We start from the raw sequence: 17011 nt of genomic DNA on the forward strand, positions 1-17011 counted from the left end.
CGCCAACCAAGCCGGCTCAATTTCTACTGAACCGATTTACCTGAGATTAGGTGTGGGCATATTATATAAACTCTCCTATGGTATCACAATAAAAAGTCTGTTTTTGTCGAAGTGTAAACGAAAATATTTTCCAATGAACTCATTGAAACTGTCTGAATTTATACCGAGTAAATCTCGTCGCATTATAAAAGTCTTACTTTTACTTCAATTTAATGGGAAATGGGACTGAAGGCCATCGAATGCTGTATGAAGGTTGTGATAACCATAATCCATCATAGATTTCAATATATGAATATGGGTTTTGACATTTTTTGAAAGTAGTGATTTTGCCACCGCTGAGAAAGAGCATTCTGGGGAGTGAAAAAAATTGAAGACGAAAATTTAAAGGCACACCTTGTATTCCATGATGATCCGTGTAAAACACAAGAAGAATATGCAGAGTTCTTGGAAGTAACACAAGAAACCACCTCCAATCATTGGAAAAACATAGGGATAATCCAAAATGATCGTTTGAATTGCAGCCAACATATACTGAAAGGTGTTTGGTCATGTGTCATGAAAGATTTTTATAGCATGTTATTACTAATGATGAAAACTGCATCTATTATGTTAACTTAGCCACGCCTCTAACAGGTCAATTCTTCATCACCTCTTCACCTTGTATTCGACGAAAATTTCTTCCCAGCGAGCATTCTTTCGAGATCTGAGAAAAGGAAATAGTCGATGGGGGCCAGATCTGGAGAATACGGTGGATGAGGCAGCAATTCGAAACCCAATTCATGGATTTTTGCCATCGTTTTCACTGATTTGTGACACGGTGCATTGTCTTCACTGCTTCGAATCATCAACTCGTCGTTGTTTCTGATCATAAGTGAGCTCGGGCGGCACGCACTTTGCACAGAGCTTTCTCATACCCAAATATTCGTGAATGATATGATATTTGTTGATTTCAGTTGATATCTTTAGAGTGTATGCTATTTCATTCAATTTCAATTTACGGTCATTCAAAATCATTTTGTGGATTTTTTATGTTTTCGTCATTAACAACCTCTCTTGGACGTCCATTGCATTTACCATCTTCGGTGCTCATTTCACCACGTCTAAACTTAGCATACCAATCCTTGATGGTTGATTTTCTTGGTGCAGTGTCCGGAAACTCGCCATCAAGCCAAGTTTTTGCTTCAATTGTATTTTTTCCTTCAAAAAGAAATATTTTATCAACCCGTGAAATTCCTTTTTATCCAATTTTTTGAAAAAAACAAAAGTTGCTTCACTCAAAATGTTAGAATTCACAAACTAATGATCCGACAGCTGTCAAATTTATACACGCATCTTTTGGGGGTTAGCGCTAACTAAAAATTAACTAAAAAACATATGGATTTAATTCTAGTAGCGCCATCTATGTGTCAGGCCGTAGATTTCTGTGGAATGGCCTGTTACATCAACGAGAAAGCCGAATATCCATGGGTACTAGTTAATATTCTGTATTTGGCGAAATCAACTTGGTATGTTATACTATGAGCTTCTAGCGAACAAAGATACATCAACGTTATTCTTCAGCATGACAACGCTCGATCACATGTGGTAAAATTGGTGGAAACATACTTGGAAAAGTTAAAATGGGATGTGCCTCCCCACCCGCCGTATTCTCCAGACCTTACACCTTCTGATTATTACATGTTCCGACATATGAGTTCTTATTAAATTGATTTCTTATGAAGATACCAAGAAATGTGTGGGAGGCTGAAAATATACATCGTTCTTTTGAAATCAAATCCGAGAATAAATTGCTTGAAAAATGGGAGAAAGTAGCTATCAATGGACAATCTTTATATAAAATATATTGTACCGATTTTTCACAACAGAGATTCAAATTTATCTTTTAAAACTAATTTATATGCCATACGGATTCCCCCTTTAAACTTCAGGATTCATCGACTGTATCTAAATATATCAGAAATAGAAATAGAAATATGAATAAATACAGTTTACATTTTAAAACTATCTCATTAAAGATTAAGACATATATTACTATACTAACGGATCCGACAACATAATTACCATTCAATACAATCCATCGTTGACAATACATATGTCATCTCGGCCATTGTTCGTTCATTCATCCGGTAGTAGCCGTTCAACCTCTGTACCAAACGGAATTACAAGAAGCGACAACCGAATTCCACGTATTTGCATCGCCGACGAACCATCAAACTGCGGCTACATAACGGGCAAGGACACCGCTCGATATAAAAAGTACGACTTAGACGTTGAATAGCGTTGTCTTCAGATTCGCTTCACCCGATTCTCATAATGAACGGAAAGGTAAGCGCTCATTTTTAAAACTGTTAATAATTCGACGTTTTTTCTTGTCTTAAAACAACAAATGTTATATTGTTTTTAATATAATTTCATCAAGTACCATCTCTTGCACCACTAAGTGGTGTAGATGTGTTACGTTCAGTGTCAAAATCAAGCATTCTGTTTTGTTGTCATTTCCCACGTCTTCGCTGTAGTTTCTGATAATTGCATTGTATGTACCATTCGTCTTTCTCTCTCTACTGCTGAAATCCCCTGGAAGGTATAATTTTTCTTCAGCTTCACTTATGTTTGAATTTCCCAGACCTATTATAATTATTTTAGTTTAATTTTTATTTTTAATTACTACTATTAATATTCCTTCTTGATGCATTGTCAATTTGTTTATTTCTTTTTTCAGTTTTTTAATTATTCTACAGTCTACTCCTGTCGATGCACTCTTGCTTTTATCTACACCACTATAAGAATATGAGAGTTGCTAATTGTATAAATGCCAGACCACTTCTTTTTGTTTCAGTTCGTGCTAGAATATCCATCCTAAGCTGGTCAAATTCTACCTCCAGTTCTCTTGGATTACCATTAGTCTTCGTATGTTTCAGTTTCCTATTTTCCAATATTTTCTCATTTTTGTCAATTTATGGCCTTTGAAATTCCTCATTAATATATATATATATATATATATATATATATATATATATATATATATATATATATATATATATATATATATTGTATTGTATTGTATATGTATTGTCTCTTAATTTATCCAGTTTACACTATTACTTTTTTCAATTTTTCATAGTTAGTTCTTTAAGTTCATGGCAATTCGTTTCGGCTATTTTTATTGAATTTTTGATTGGTATTTCTCAGTAGTATGTTAAATTTTAGTTTCAGGAAAGACTATATTTTTTAAAATTCTTTCTCAATTTCTGTTTTGCAGCCAATCCCTGTAAAACCACATTACATTTCCTCTATTCTCAATCCATATTAGCGATTATATTTCTCATTCGCTTGGTTTCCATCTTAACTGTATTATAGCCAATACTTGGTTTATTATTTTTTTCCCTGATCTTGTGCTGCTCATCTCCATATTCTCTTTATTCTTCTCCTTATTTTTTAATCTCTTTTATTTTACTCTTTCTTATCTTCATCTGTGGTGTACACATTTATATTATTTATAAATCAGTCTGTCGACACTGCGCTTCTTTTGGGCATGTTACAGCACCTGCTATTCGTCTTTGCGTCAAATATCTTTAACTTATATTACTGTTGTCCATATTCACAATTATTTTTCTTTAAAATCACTTATTTTAAAGGGTTTATAATGGATGGAATATCAAACACCCGCATCTTTCAATGTTGCCACAATTATTCTCAATATATTTTTTGCTCTAGGTAATAATTGCTTTTGCCAGCTGCCTTATCGCAGTAAATGCTGGATTAATTCCCCTGGAATCAGCCAAATACTTAGAAGGACCCAGCACCAAAACCAAAATAGTCGGACCTGACGGCAGTGTTATTGATGCTTACGCCCCCGGTGGTAGGATTCTGCTCGAGGGCAACGCCGGACCTGTTCTTCAAGCTGCCCCAGTAGTTTACGCCCAACCTGGTGTTGCGGGATTCGAGTATGAACAGCTAGTCGTTCCCGAAAGCGTCTCTAACGCCGTAGAGGTTGCCGTGCCTGTAGCTACCACGAAACTTTCCGCTGAAGGCGAAGAAACAGTATTCCTTCATCCCGGAACTGAGCCTAGAGTAGAAACCAGAGAATCTGTACCAGTGAAAGAAGAAGTTGAGGAAATCGAACAAACCACTTCCTATACCACCGAATTGCCTGCCACCACTGAAGAAGTACAGACATCTACTCCAGATTTAAGCGGAACATACGTACCAGATAACTTGGAAAAACTTTATGATGATGGTAGTTATCGTCCAGAACACTATTAAGGATAAGGAGACTGATTTAATTTATAATAGATAATAATAAAAATATTTATGCACAAGTTGGTTTTTTATTTCAGTTAATTACATTAATTATTTACTACGAATATAGAAGACCGGTTATTGAAAGACACGTTACGTAATTTGATAAATATTTGAACGCATAGAAATAGCAAATGTTGCTAAATGCAGTTTTTTGGGAACGTGAGAACCACACCCATTTTCATTAACCTTAAACTTTAGTATTACAAGAAGTAGATCGTCGGATTTGAAAAAAGGTTTGTATATTTAAAGACCACTACAGATTCACGATTTAATCAAATCAATAATTATATAAAAGACACTGACTGAAATAGCAAATGTAATGAAGGTATTTTAAAATATCTGTAATAAATGTATTCAGAGTACCTGGTGCCTATTTGTGTTGCTTCAACTGAATGTTGAATGTTATTATTGCGATTTAATATTAACGTAGCATTTAAAACAAAAATATATATATACACGATATAGTGATCAAGAAATATTGAGAAATGGAACAATATTATTATATATTAAATTATAAATTATATTTAAAACATTTTAGCTAGCTGTAGTCTAAATTTGACCTCCAGTGTCTTTTTTCTGTTTCCATTTAGTATTATTGACGTTTTCACACGTATACAATGCTAATCATGGAAAGATGCTGAAGAAGAAAGAAGAAAGAATTGGTGAAGCTGCGCATATTATGTATACATAAATATGACTATAATAATGTATAGCTATAACAAAGACCAGAAATAGCGAGTAACATACTCAAAGTCATTCTCTTGCATGACAATGCTCGGCCACACTGTTTTGTAGTACGATTTATCCTTTCGACGAAAATTTCTTCCCAGCGAGCATTCTTTTGAGATCTGAGAACAGGAAATAGTCGCTGAGGGCCAGATCTAGAGAATACTGTCGATGAGGAAGCAATTCGAAGCCCCATTCGTGGATTTTTTCCATCGTTTTCACTGACTTGTGATTCGGTGCATTGCCTTGGTGAAGCAGCACTTTATTTTTCATCAAATGCAGACCTTTTTCGGCGATTTCGTCCTTCAAACGATCCAATAACGCTATGTAATAGTCGATGTTGATGGTCCTTCCTTTCTAAAGGTACTCAATGAAAATTATTTCATACGCATCCAAAAATATAGATGCCATAACCTTGCGAGCCGACTGTTGCATTTTCCCACGCTTTGGAGCGGGTTCATCGTGTGCAATGCACTCGGATGACTCTCGATTGGACTTCGAAATGAAGTGATGGAGCCATGTTTCATACGTTGTCACATATCGTCGCAAAAACTCGCTTTTATTATGCTTGATCAACTTCAATCACCGCTCAGAATTATCAACTCGTCGTTGTTTTTGGTCAAAAGTAACGGATTCAGATATACCATATAGATATTGGAAAATTATCTATAAGGTGTTAAAATTCGAATTCCTTCTACAGTAATACAATTTTTCGACATTAGCGGACTTATCCACTGTTGTATACACACTTGCTGTATTATACACTGTTGGGTAATATAGGATTTAAATGGTGTAAAGATAACCCACGAAGAGCTCTAATGGAATGGAAATTCGTGATATTGCTTTTAAAAAATACAATTTTTAAATACATAGAATACAATCATGGACAAGCTATTATTTCAATTTCTGTATTTAGATGACTGTATTAAGACAACAAAAGTTGATGGAAAAAAGTAAAAGTTAGAATGACAATTGATTAACGTAACATTTATTAATAATTCATAGCATATATATTGTTCTTGAAACTGAAATCAGGAATGGTTAATGGTACCTTCGGTTTGCATGAACTCAATCAGACATATTGAAGAAGAAATGACAAATGATGAAATCGTGAACAAATGTTAGATAGATTGAAAATTAACAGCTTAATTATCAACTTGAATCAAACGGGAAACTGGAGAATGGAAACAAGTAAAGGTGGGTATACAATTAATACACGATAACTGTAGGAAATCTTGTTGTATAATGTAAAAATTCTATGTGCACAGATAGCTGTGTAATTGTTCAGAATATGCATGCGCATTTGGTTAAAATATGTGAGAAGAGGTAGAATACTAAGTGTTTTGCAGATATAGCAAAAGTATTAGGGAGTATGTACTAATAATCACTACATTATATAGAAAATATACATTTATCAAGAAATATGTATACAGGTAAAACAGAACAATCTAAAGAGAAACACAGTGATAGCAAAATGACTTTACAACAAAACATTGTGCCGAGGGGAAAAAGAACTAAGCGTAAAAGGTAAATACGCCCTGTAATGACAATAAAATATATTAGTTGAATATATTACTTGAAGTATTTATTAGGTGGATTAGCTTTCCAGGGGATACCGCTACTTAAAAAACGCGCATAGAACTATAAGTGATAGGAGGTATGGAAAAGAGTTCAATGCAAATATAATAAAACACCGTACGGTATATGTCATAACTATACAGTATTATTTGAATATCTCTTAAAGGCTAATTAAATTTGGGTCTGAAATCTTAGATCTGCACCTTAAGAACAGTATTAAAGAAAATAATTACATAATGAATAACTAGTATGCGATGTAGTTATAATACAATAGATTTTCAAGTATTTTTTTATATAGGCATCTGTATAATTTTGTGTCGCAGTTTTATTTGCGTAGTAGTAACATGTATAGGAAGAGACAGCCAGATTCTGCAGTTTCTCATTATCTTAAACAGATAAACGATACAGTTAGAATGTCGCGCCAGGCAAGGCCGCCGTTACATATAAAAACTGCGAGTGACAAAATTGAAGGCGTTGTATTCGCAAATCAGTTCAGTCGCAGCAATGTTCCAAAACGTAAATATTGTAGTATCATTAACTATATACTAAAACTAATTAACCACCCCTTTCACAGGTTTGTGTTCTTGCTTTCTGCTTCATTGCAGTAAACGCTGGATTAATTCCACTGGAATCAGCCAAATATTTGGAAGGGCCCAGCAGCAATACCAAACTATTCGGTCCTGATGGCAGCGTAATCAATGCCTATGCACCTGGTGGTAAGGTACTCCTCGACGCCCACGCTGCACCACTTCTCCAACCAGCTCCTGTAGTGTACGCCCACCCATCAATCGCAGGATTCGAATATCAACAACTAGTAGTACCCGAAAGCGTCTCAAATGCCGTAGAAGCCAGGGAATCTGCCCCAGTCAAGGAAGAAACTGAGGAAACAACTGCGTACACTACTGAATTACCTGCAACCACTGAAGAAGTGCAGACATCTACTCCTGATGTCAGTGGAGCTTATGTTCCCGACAACTTTGAAAAACTATTCGATGACGGTAGTTACAAACCCGCATATTATTGAATAAGTCGAGACTGAATTAAGTTTTAAATATAGATAGGAAATTATTTGTACATTAGTTTAATCTGAATAATAAATATATTATTTGTATAATCGGGGAGTTTTATTGACTACAATCATTTATGATAGAAGAAAAAATAGAGTTAGAAAAAGCGTTGGAGCTTACTAATTAACAAGCAAGATTATGGTCATTTCAGTGATCGTTGGAGCTTGAAAAAATTGGTCAACAAAACATTGATATGTTGATTAAACGTTGATATAACAATGCTTTTGTTATATCTAGGTTTTAGTTAGGATTCTTAAGAGATGTCCTCATTAATATATATTTTGTCTCATAATTTAGCGAGTTTACATGATTTTTTTCAGCTTTTCATGGTTAGATAGTTCCTTATAATTGTTATTTCTTAATTATGTTTATATGGCAGATTTTTTCGGCTTATTTTCTGGAATTTTTGAAAGGCACTTCTGTGTTCAATTTACGTTTCATGAGTGACTATGTCTGTTTTATTGTTTCTCAATTTCTGTCTTTGCAGCCAATCTCTGTACAATCACATTGCATTTCCTTTATGCTCAATCCATATTATTCATTATATTTCTCGCGCTTTGTTTCCATCTTAATTGTATTATTCTCAATATTTAGTTTTTTATTTTTCCCCTAATCTTGTCCATCTCTTTCCTATATTCCCTTTGTTCTTCCCCTTATTTTTTCAACTCTTGCTTTACTTCCTCTTCAGAAGACTCCGTAATGGGGATGATCACATCCAATTTCTCTTCCATACTTCACGCCCTTTGGGCTTCTTTTAATTGGTTTACTCTACCTGGATAAACTCGCAGAATCAGTAGTTTTTCTCTTTTTATCTTCATCTGTGGTGGACATATCTCTTATTTTTAATTCTGATACTTGATGATACTCTCTGAAGAAGTGTTGTAGTTTCTAAATTAACAAGTAAGATTGTAGTAATTTTAGTGATCATTGGAGTTTGAAAACTATTGGTCTACAAAAACATTGATATAATCATGCTCTTTGTTTATATAAGTTATAATTTAGAGTTCTTAAAGACGCAATATTGGATGAAGTATTCTAAGTATGCATTGTAATTAATATAAAAACAGTATCAATTACAATTTATTAATTTCTTTATATATAACATATTGGTATAATCCGCGAGGGAACTAAGCTGTAGTTTATAATAATATTTCAATTCTTGAATTTAAAAATGACATGTAATTTTACGTTGCACTTTTTATAGCATTCATGTCGTATAAAAATTAACAAAGATAAACGATATAATAAAACAAGTCACTGTTAATAATTTTTGTAATAGCTATATAATGATATATCTTAAACACTATTTTATAAAATGTATTATAAAAACAATTCCTTTAGTTCTTTTTTGATTAGAATAATACTAATTAGTTTTTTTATAGAGTGGTATTCTTATCATATTGAGAATCAAATTAGTATATGCCATAAAGTAAATATCAATTAATAATAATTTAATAATAATTAGTTTACTACGCAACTGGTTGTATTAGTGTATTGTTTAATATGATACTTAATTAAGATATTTGAAAAAATGGCTTGTTTGCATATATTCAGTAAGGTTTATTAATAGTTTAAAAACATACTCTAAAGAAAGGTTTCCAAAAATCGATTTATAGCGTATTCGTATAGATTTATTTCGTTGTAAATTTTATCAAAAAATATGTATAATATGTATATGTATATAGTATGTAATGTAAAAGTGAAATATTCGACAACATTTTTTACAATATTAAATATATAAAAAAAATCTGGTTACCTCTTGATCTAAACTTTTGTTCTAGCTCTATTTTTATTTTTTGAATGGATTTATTTTGATAACTTTTGGTGCCATGTTGACGACAATGCTACAATGATGAAGTTTTGTTGGCCCAAATTGAATGATATGGATGTGGAGGATATGTAGCACCAACAGGACGGTGTTATGTGCCTTATATTTTCCCCACGATGGAATATTCGAAATATTGATCATCGGACCACACCGCCTTCTGCCAATCATCAAGTGTCAAGATTTTATGATCATTGTACCACTTCTTTTGCAGCTTCTCATTAGCTTCCTTTATAAAGTGTTCTGCAATCGCAGCCTTTTCACTTTTCATGTTGCTGTACTCTTTTTGTCGAAACAGTATTACTCAAATTAGTGTTAAGTTTATCATGTTTTGTGTATGCTGTTACAACCGTGGATACTGTCGCTCGTGGATTGTTAAACAATCATTTAGAGAACGCACATTTCACCGATCACATATTTTAGGTGAAACAAAACAGAAGAGAAGTGTATAAAACACTGAAACATAATCTATAAAACTAGGATGTATACTGAGAAATATATCGGAATCCTATTATTTATATGGAAGCAGTGTGGCCAACATGCAACAAGATATACTATATTGAATCGTGTTTATGTCATTTTGACCTTGTATAGTACTGAATAACACGTGCTATAAGTGAACTAAGTTTAAAAATATATGAAAATCTATAAGAAGTAGCTATCTTTTACATATAGGTATGTTCGCGAACACCCCAAGGCGTTTTAATATGGGTACTACCGGAATTTGCGAACGGTTACCACTGGATTCCGCATGCTGACGTCTTTCTGCTAAATATATGGCTAGCATGCCAAACAAGGCCGTTATCAGATATAAAAACTACAACCGAAAAAGCTCAACGGCATTGTATACTAAATCGATTCATTCGATCATCACAATGAACGGAGAAGTAAGTCCGTTAATTTCAAATATTTTATCTTATTAATAAGCATTACATAATCTTGTTAGATAAATTAACTTATTTAAGTAATAGTTTAAGTAAAATTATATTTATTAAACTATTAAATAATTATTAAATGGTTATATCATGTTAATATATTTGATGTTGCAAATAGTCTTATTTCTCAACTTTTTATTATCTTTATGGCGACGCTGTGTCAAAAAAAACTTGGTTTGGCAGCGATCTACTTATGGATCCATTTTTTCACGTCTTCGGCCTTTCGAAACTACTTTTCACTCAAGCTATGCCGCATCGATCTGAGCAAGTGGCAATATGAAAAAGTTATCTATTTCTAGTAAGCTTTCTAAGTAATAATTGGTTATATCACGTTTTGTGTTTGATTTTGCAAATAGTCTTATTTCTCACTAGTACAACATATATTAAACAAAATGTTTCCGATCATTTTCTATAATTTTTTATCATCTTTATGACGATGCCGTATCGAAAGAATGATCTTGGTTTGCCAGCGATCTATTCATGGATCCATTTTTTCAAGTCATCAGCCTTTCGAAACTATTTTTCACACAAGCCATGTCGAATCGATCTGAGCAAGTGGCAGTATGAAGAAGTTATGTACTTTTAGTAAGCTGAATGATACAGAACCTCCAATGCGAGCTTCAATACTACACACTGTACAATTCTTTCAACATATCCGAGCATTATTATACTAGAGAAGAGCTTTGGGTTTGTTACTACTGCTGGTTATTATTTGCAATAATACATCGTTCAATTTATACAATCGTTAGTAAAACTTTAATTTGCTGACGCAGAACAAGACATTTTGGCCATGCATATTCCATGCCATGCCATTCAATATGGACGGCTATCCTAGGTTAACCTATAACCTCTTGACTTTGGTATTATCGTCGTTGATATACTTTTTATCGCCAGTGATAATAAGCCACAAAAGATCATGTATTTTTTTGGTAGGCAATGAATTTTCAGTCATTTGATCTGATAACCATTTTCATTCATATTGGATCTTTCCCATTGCATATAAACTAGAGACGGTTTATTCATTAACTGTTAAGGTATCTAAGAGTGTTTTTCATTCAATAAATTTTAGAGTTTTTTTGATCCTTCACGCAGTTCTTCTTCATTGACGTCAAAATCAATACTTTTAATTGGTTTGGCAGGCAATTGACATATGAAGGAGCAGAATTACCATACATTTTAAAAAGTACTTGATGGACTTCGGCTGCAAACTTCTTTAAGTCAATTAAAATCAATCAAATAAAATTAATATATGGCGAAAATGCAATTAAGAGAGTTCACTTATTACTGTCTATGTTACAGTGAGTAACTCAATAATACTAACTATTATTTTATATAGAAAGGTGTTAAACAGTGAATTTAACTGTTAGATAAGGTTAGATTAGATTAGAATAATTCGTATTTTTACCAATAGCTATCGCTGACCAAAATATTCTTAACATATCTATTTTTAGGTATTGTGTATATTCGCGGCATGTCTTATGGCCTCTAATGCTGGCCTAATTTCATTGGAATCATCTAAATATTTGGAAGGTCCTAGTACTAACACCAGACTAGTAGGTCCTGATGGTAGTGTTATCAACGCCTACGTCCCTGGGGGTAAAATTCTTTTAGAAGGTCATGGTGGAGCATTCCTCCAAAGCGGTCCATTGGTATACGCTCAACCAGCTGTAGCCGAATTCCAATACCCACAGCTGGTTGTACCGGAAAGCATTTCCAATGTCGTAGGAGTAGCCGCGCCCGTAGGTACTAAGAAACTGAGTGCTGAAGGCGAAGAAAGGGAATTCCTCCATCCTGGAACCCAACCGAGAGTAGAAACCAGAGAATTCGTACCAATCAAAGAAGAAGTTGAAGAAACTGAACAAACCACCTCGTATACCACTGAACTGCCTGTAACTACCGAGGAAATACAGACATCTACTCCCGATGTGAGCGGAGATTATGTTCCAGATAACATATGAAAAACATTTTGACGATGGTAGTTACAAGCCAGAATATTATTAAATATTATAAGACTGATTTATTTGATATGCAAAACTAGATAATAAATATATTTATATAGTAAATATTTGTTATCTTTTTTTAAGTAGCAATAATTTACTAGACTAGATTGTGCAACTGATAATCTAACAAGCACCAATCTATCATTTACCAAAAGTATTGCAGCCAAGCATAATTACGCTAGGGAGGTTATGATGCTGTAATATTTAAAATTAATTCAACATAATTACACGTTTTTCAGTGTATATATATTATCATGCAGATTCATGTGCATAGTATATAGTAGAAAACAGTTCTCATAGAAAAACAGCATAAATTGTGTTAAAATTAAGGTGTAATATGACCTTCACCATCTGATGTTGAAGAATATATGTCATATATAACTCTATTAACTTAAAATCAAATATATCCTTTTTACATAATCTTAAAATTTCACCACTTCATTGCTAAATATATGACAAATAATGCTTGATTATTTAACTACTCGCCTATTTAACTGCAATAATATTCGTGCCGTTAAATCTTCAGTTCACGAACTAGTACCTCTACGAATGTTCGAAATTTGGCTCATTACTATTTCACAGAATTATTTTTTCGACATTATTAACATAATATTTCAAGTATAAATCGTTTTGGAATTATGAAATATTATAATTTTAGGGAATATTTTAACTTCAGCTGCGAACATTACGGCCATCTCTATCATTTTTATATAAATATCTTTATGAAATCTATTGATTGACTACCTGGCTGAGACTTAACACATGTTTCTCAGCAGGTGCTTTTGGAACAAACGAGTCTATAACTTCAAAGTTATGCTGCTAAGAATCAGACAGTATAACACCAAAACGGCTAAGAACTAAATGTATACGTGGTAATATTGCAAGCAAGAATTGTTCTATATATATTTATGATTATGTTATTATGTTATGTTATCTAAAGGTATCAGGAACCTACTTTAATTCATTTGTGTACGAATCTAAACCTTTTTATTTATCGGCAAAAGAATGTACGAAACCAAATTTAACAAAAATCTTATTCAGATATTATGATCTTTTTTAAAAAAGTATTTTTATAAATCATTTTGAGCAAAGATAATATAATAAGAAAAATAATAAAAATATGTTGTTTAGTCTGGTGAATGAAAAAATAAATAGGATTGCAAAGGGCGAAAATGAAAAATTTTGCATGACTACCAATATAAAAAACGATACAAAGATAATAATATAATTTTATGTTATATATACAAAATCAAATTACAATAACAAAGAAAAACAAATCTAATTTGTTGCTCCTAGCGACTTCAAACAGTTGGTAGTAGTTAAAATAATATTGTAAATCGATAAAAAGGTTTAGATAGGTATTGAGCTAAATTGTGTGTATATAGTAGAATATAAAATACGTGTAGCAAATAGGTTAAATAAGGATTTTGCTTATATTTCTTTAGTTATTATAACGATTATTAATTGTCATATTTTATTTTAAAACGTTCTTTTTTGTGTTAAAAATGCAAGTTTGATTATTTTGAGTTACTTAGTTATTTTTTGAAGACGGTTCAATTTTTAAAAAAATATTTATAACAATAATTATAGATATATAGTCTATTCAAAATTTTTTTAGTAATGCATCACGGATATTTGTGACGTCGAAATATTTCAATGTTGCCGAGTTAACTCTGAGTTTTAGTTCAGTTTGGCTATGACATATAAAGTCCTTCGGCAATATATGTATTAGATTTACTATAATGTTAAAATAAATTACATTTCATAATATTTTTGTTCAATTATTTTATTTAGATTAGAATTTTTTTATATGTCAAAGCCAAACTGAACTAAAGCTCAGAGTTAATTCGGCAACATTGCAATATTTCGACGTCACGAATATCCATGATGCATTACTTAAAAAAACCTTGAATAGGCTATAGTAATTGTTAAGTTAAAAATCGACTGGTTTAATGAAAAACTAATATTGCCGTATATACTTTAATAATAAAATCGTCGAATTTGCCGAACAAAATTAGGCTCATTGGGATTATGCTTAAGAAGTTTTTCGGCGATATCAGAAACTTTTTAACTAGTTTCGTAAGTCTGTTTGCTCTCTCGCCGCCCGGCTTTTGCTTGTTGAGTTTTGCGTGGCATTATTTCGGAGATTTGTATGAGATTTAGGCTCCAAGGTCATTATCTAGATCAAGATCTTCCTCGTCCTCTGTCTTTAATTAATTCGTCGAATTTTTTCGGTCTTGATTGTGTGACCAAACATGCCGTCGTTTGCGCTTTGTAAGCCTAATATTAATTTATAAGTAAGTGGTAATAAAAAAATAATTAAATTATTGTTTACTTGTGATAATATTTTTTTTCCAGGATGTCAATGTTAACTATTTAGTTGTTGATTTCACTATTTTTAAAGTAGCATTTGAACTATCAACTGTTTATTAATTGACTACTTTTTACAATCGACTTTTTCGGCCAACTACTTTCAGGCGATATATTCAGTCTGGCTGATTTGGCTCCTCTTTACTATCCAGGGTTTCAGTCGTGTATTTTCAATTATTATTTTTGAGCCTACTGCTTTGTTCAGGTTTTGCCATACTAGCCGCGATCTTGGAAATAAAATGCCGAATTTACACTTATATAGATTTATATGTAATATATATGGTTTTGTTTTTGTTAGTAGTATGATTGTAAATAACAATATATTGTACATTAACATAGCATCATTTTGGAACTCTATTTTTCAAGATTATTTATTATTGAAATAAGTTACAAAGAAATACATTTTAAATGGTAAATAGAGAAATAATTTTGACTGCATTCATATTATAGTGGGAACTATTGAACCTTTTTTATTGACTCGATTTTCTAAGTCTCTCTATGTTTGTTAAAGTCTTGGTCATTACTCCAGTCCTCTTTACAATCAAGTCGAATATATAATATCCGTTCTTTCTTCTCTCATAATTAGTATAAGAAGAAATTCGTACATCTCCATTTGTCAGCAAAATATAAAAATAGACTTAGCTTGCATTTGACTGAATTAGTAATTACTAAATAGTATTAGTAATTAGTATCAGTCGATAGTTCCCAACGCTATTGTAAAGATTTATCATCTAAGTCAGCAAAATTAAAAAGAACTTAATAATCTTATACATTTTATGTTGTTTTTATATACAAATTTTTCTCACTCGTTATTATCAATATCATTGAATGTCTGGAAACATTTCATTCATCAACTGATAATCTATCTAAATATTCTTTGAGAATTTGAATTAGATTTTCATCCAATAAGTCTTGCAGTTCATTGTTTTGGAACGCAATATAATAATTCATCGATAAAAACTCCAAGGAAGTTGTCAAAATGTATCTCAACAATATTTGAATGCCTACCAGACATAAGAAAGGACTTTCAACACTACTGAATGATCATGGGTTCTCAAAAAAAAACAGAGAAAAATATTAATTAGGCTTCATGTCAGTCAAGTCCCATCATGGTTAGATTACGAAAACCTAATATTATCAAATATCTAGTTTCCTGTAGATCTAATATTTGGTTGAGCCAAGTAGAGTAAAAGAAACTAAGTAGAATAAGTAGAGTAAACTAAGATCTAGTTTAAGAATTCATGTTGAGAGGATAATTAGACCCTTTCAAATTAACCTTTAAAAGTACTTAAATTACTAAGTTATGAATTAATCATTAATAGCGCCGTACTATAAATAAAACAAACTTCGAAATTACAATATATGCATTTCATTTATCCAAATGTTACAAGGTATTGCAGTATAATGCCGGATAGACTTTTCTTTCCACAAACCTACTAAGAGTTTAAGAAAATAAAACACCCGTTATCAGATGAATATAATTTAAAATTTTTCATGTTGTAGTTCCTACAAGTTATATGAAATAAATATTCTGATAGCCCCGTTAAATATCTATGCATCTGTATCTTAAAATTATCATAACAAAATTTTCGGTAGGTTTGTCATCGATACAGTTTTAACATATATTAATAATTGTGATCACCTAACAACTTGATTTCGATAAACTATTCGCTCAGTTCCCAAGTGGTGATCATGCTGTCATTGTGTACTCTTTACATGATATGAGATTGCAGTTACTAATTATTTGTGTTTTAAAGCGTTTTACTAACAGTATTTGTTCTTTGTATTACATTTTTGATTAGTTTTCTTTCAGAATTGTTGATACCACAAATACCAAGTTATAACTACGAAATATTACGTTAGAAAAAAAGTAAAGCAAAACTGCATGACGACCTCGAAATCAAAACATAAAATAAGGTTACTAACCAGCAACGCAGAAATAATACAGCTGCTGGACAACACGTAGGAAATCAGAAGATTGAAGCCAACGAAACCACATGACCACGTGTAGTGTATAAGTGTAATATTCTTAACTCTCTAGTGTCTTTTTAATTTTAATTTGGTGATTAAATATTAACGTACTTCTCCTGTTCGTCTTGCATGAGTATTAATACAAATACAATAGAATAATAGTAATAAATTAGTTTTATAAATGAATATTGTACTAAGCATATCTAATGCAAGATGTTATGAAAAAAATATTCCCAA

At 32.1% G+C, this 17011-nt stretch overlaps 3 protein-coding genes across 3 annotated transcripts in view; 2 read left to right on the forward strand and 1 right to left on the reverse strand.

Annotated features, from left to right (window-relative positions):
- Window positions 1–17011, reverse strand: part of nolo (ADAMTS-like no long nerve cord) — a 546982-nt gene that overhangs the window by 196156 nt on the left and 333815 nt on the right. The window lies entirely within an intron of this gene.
- On the forward strand, window positions 2211–4299 carry LOC143200497 (uncharacterized). The gene is made up of 2 exons (XM_076410935.1): window positions 2211–2325; window positions 3715–4299. Exons 1-2 carry the CDS (start codon window positions 2314–2316, stop codon window positions 4261–4263), a joined length of 561 nt encoding a protein of 186 aa, XP_076267050.1. The 5' UTR covers window positions 2211–2313; the 3' UTR covers window positions 4264–4299.
- LOC143200970 (uncharacterized) lies at window positions 7094–7671 on the forward strand. Its single transcript, XM_076411785.1, has 2 exons — window positions 7094–7122; window positions 7181–7671. The coding sequence occupies exons 1-2, from the start codon at window positions 7111–7113 to the stop codon at window positions 7628–7630; spliced, it is 462 nt and encodes a 153-aa protein (XP_076267900.1). The 5' UTR covers window positions 7094–7110; the 3' UTR covers window positions 7631–7671.

Source organism: Rhynchophorus ferrugineus, unplaced genomic scaffold (genome assembly GCF_030347505.1).
Source record: "Rhynchophorus ferrugineus isolate W39M unplaced genomic scaffold, kcgeb_rfMv2 rfM8, whole genome shotgun sequence".
Lineage (NCBI taxonomy): Eukaryota > Metazoa > Arthropoda > Insecta > Coleoptera > Curculionidae > Rhynchophorus > Rhynchophorus ferrugineus.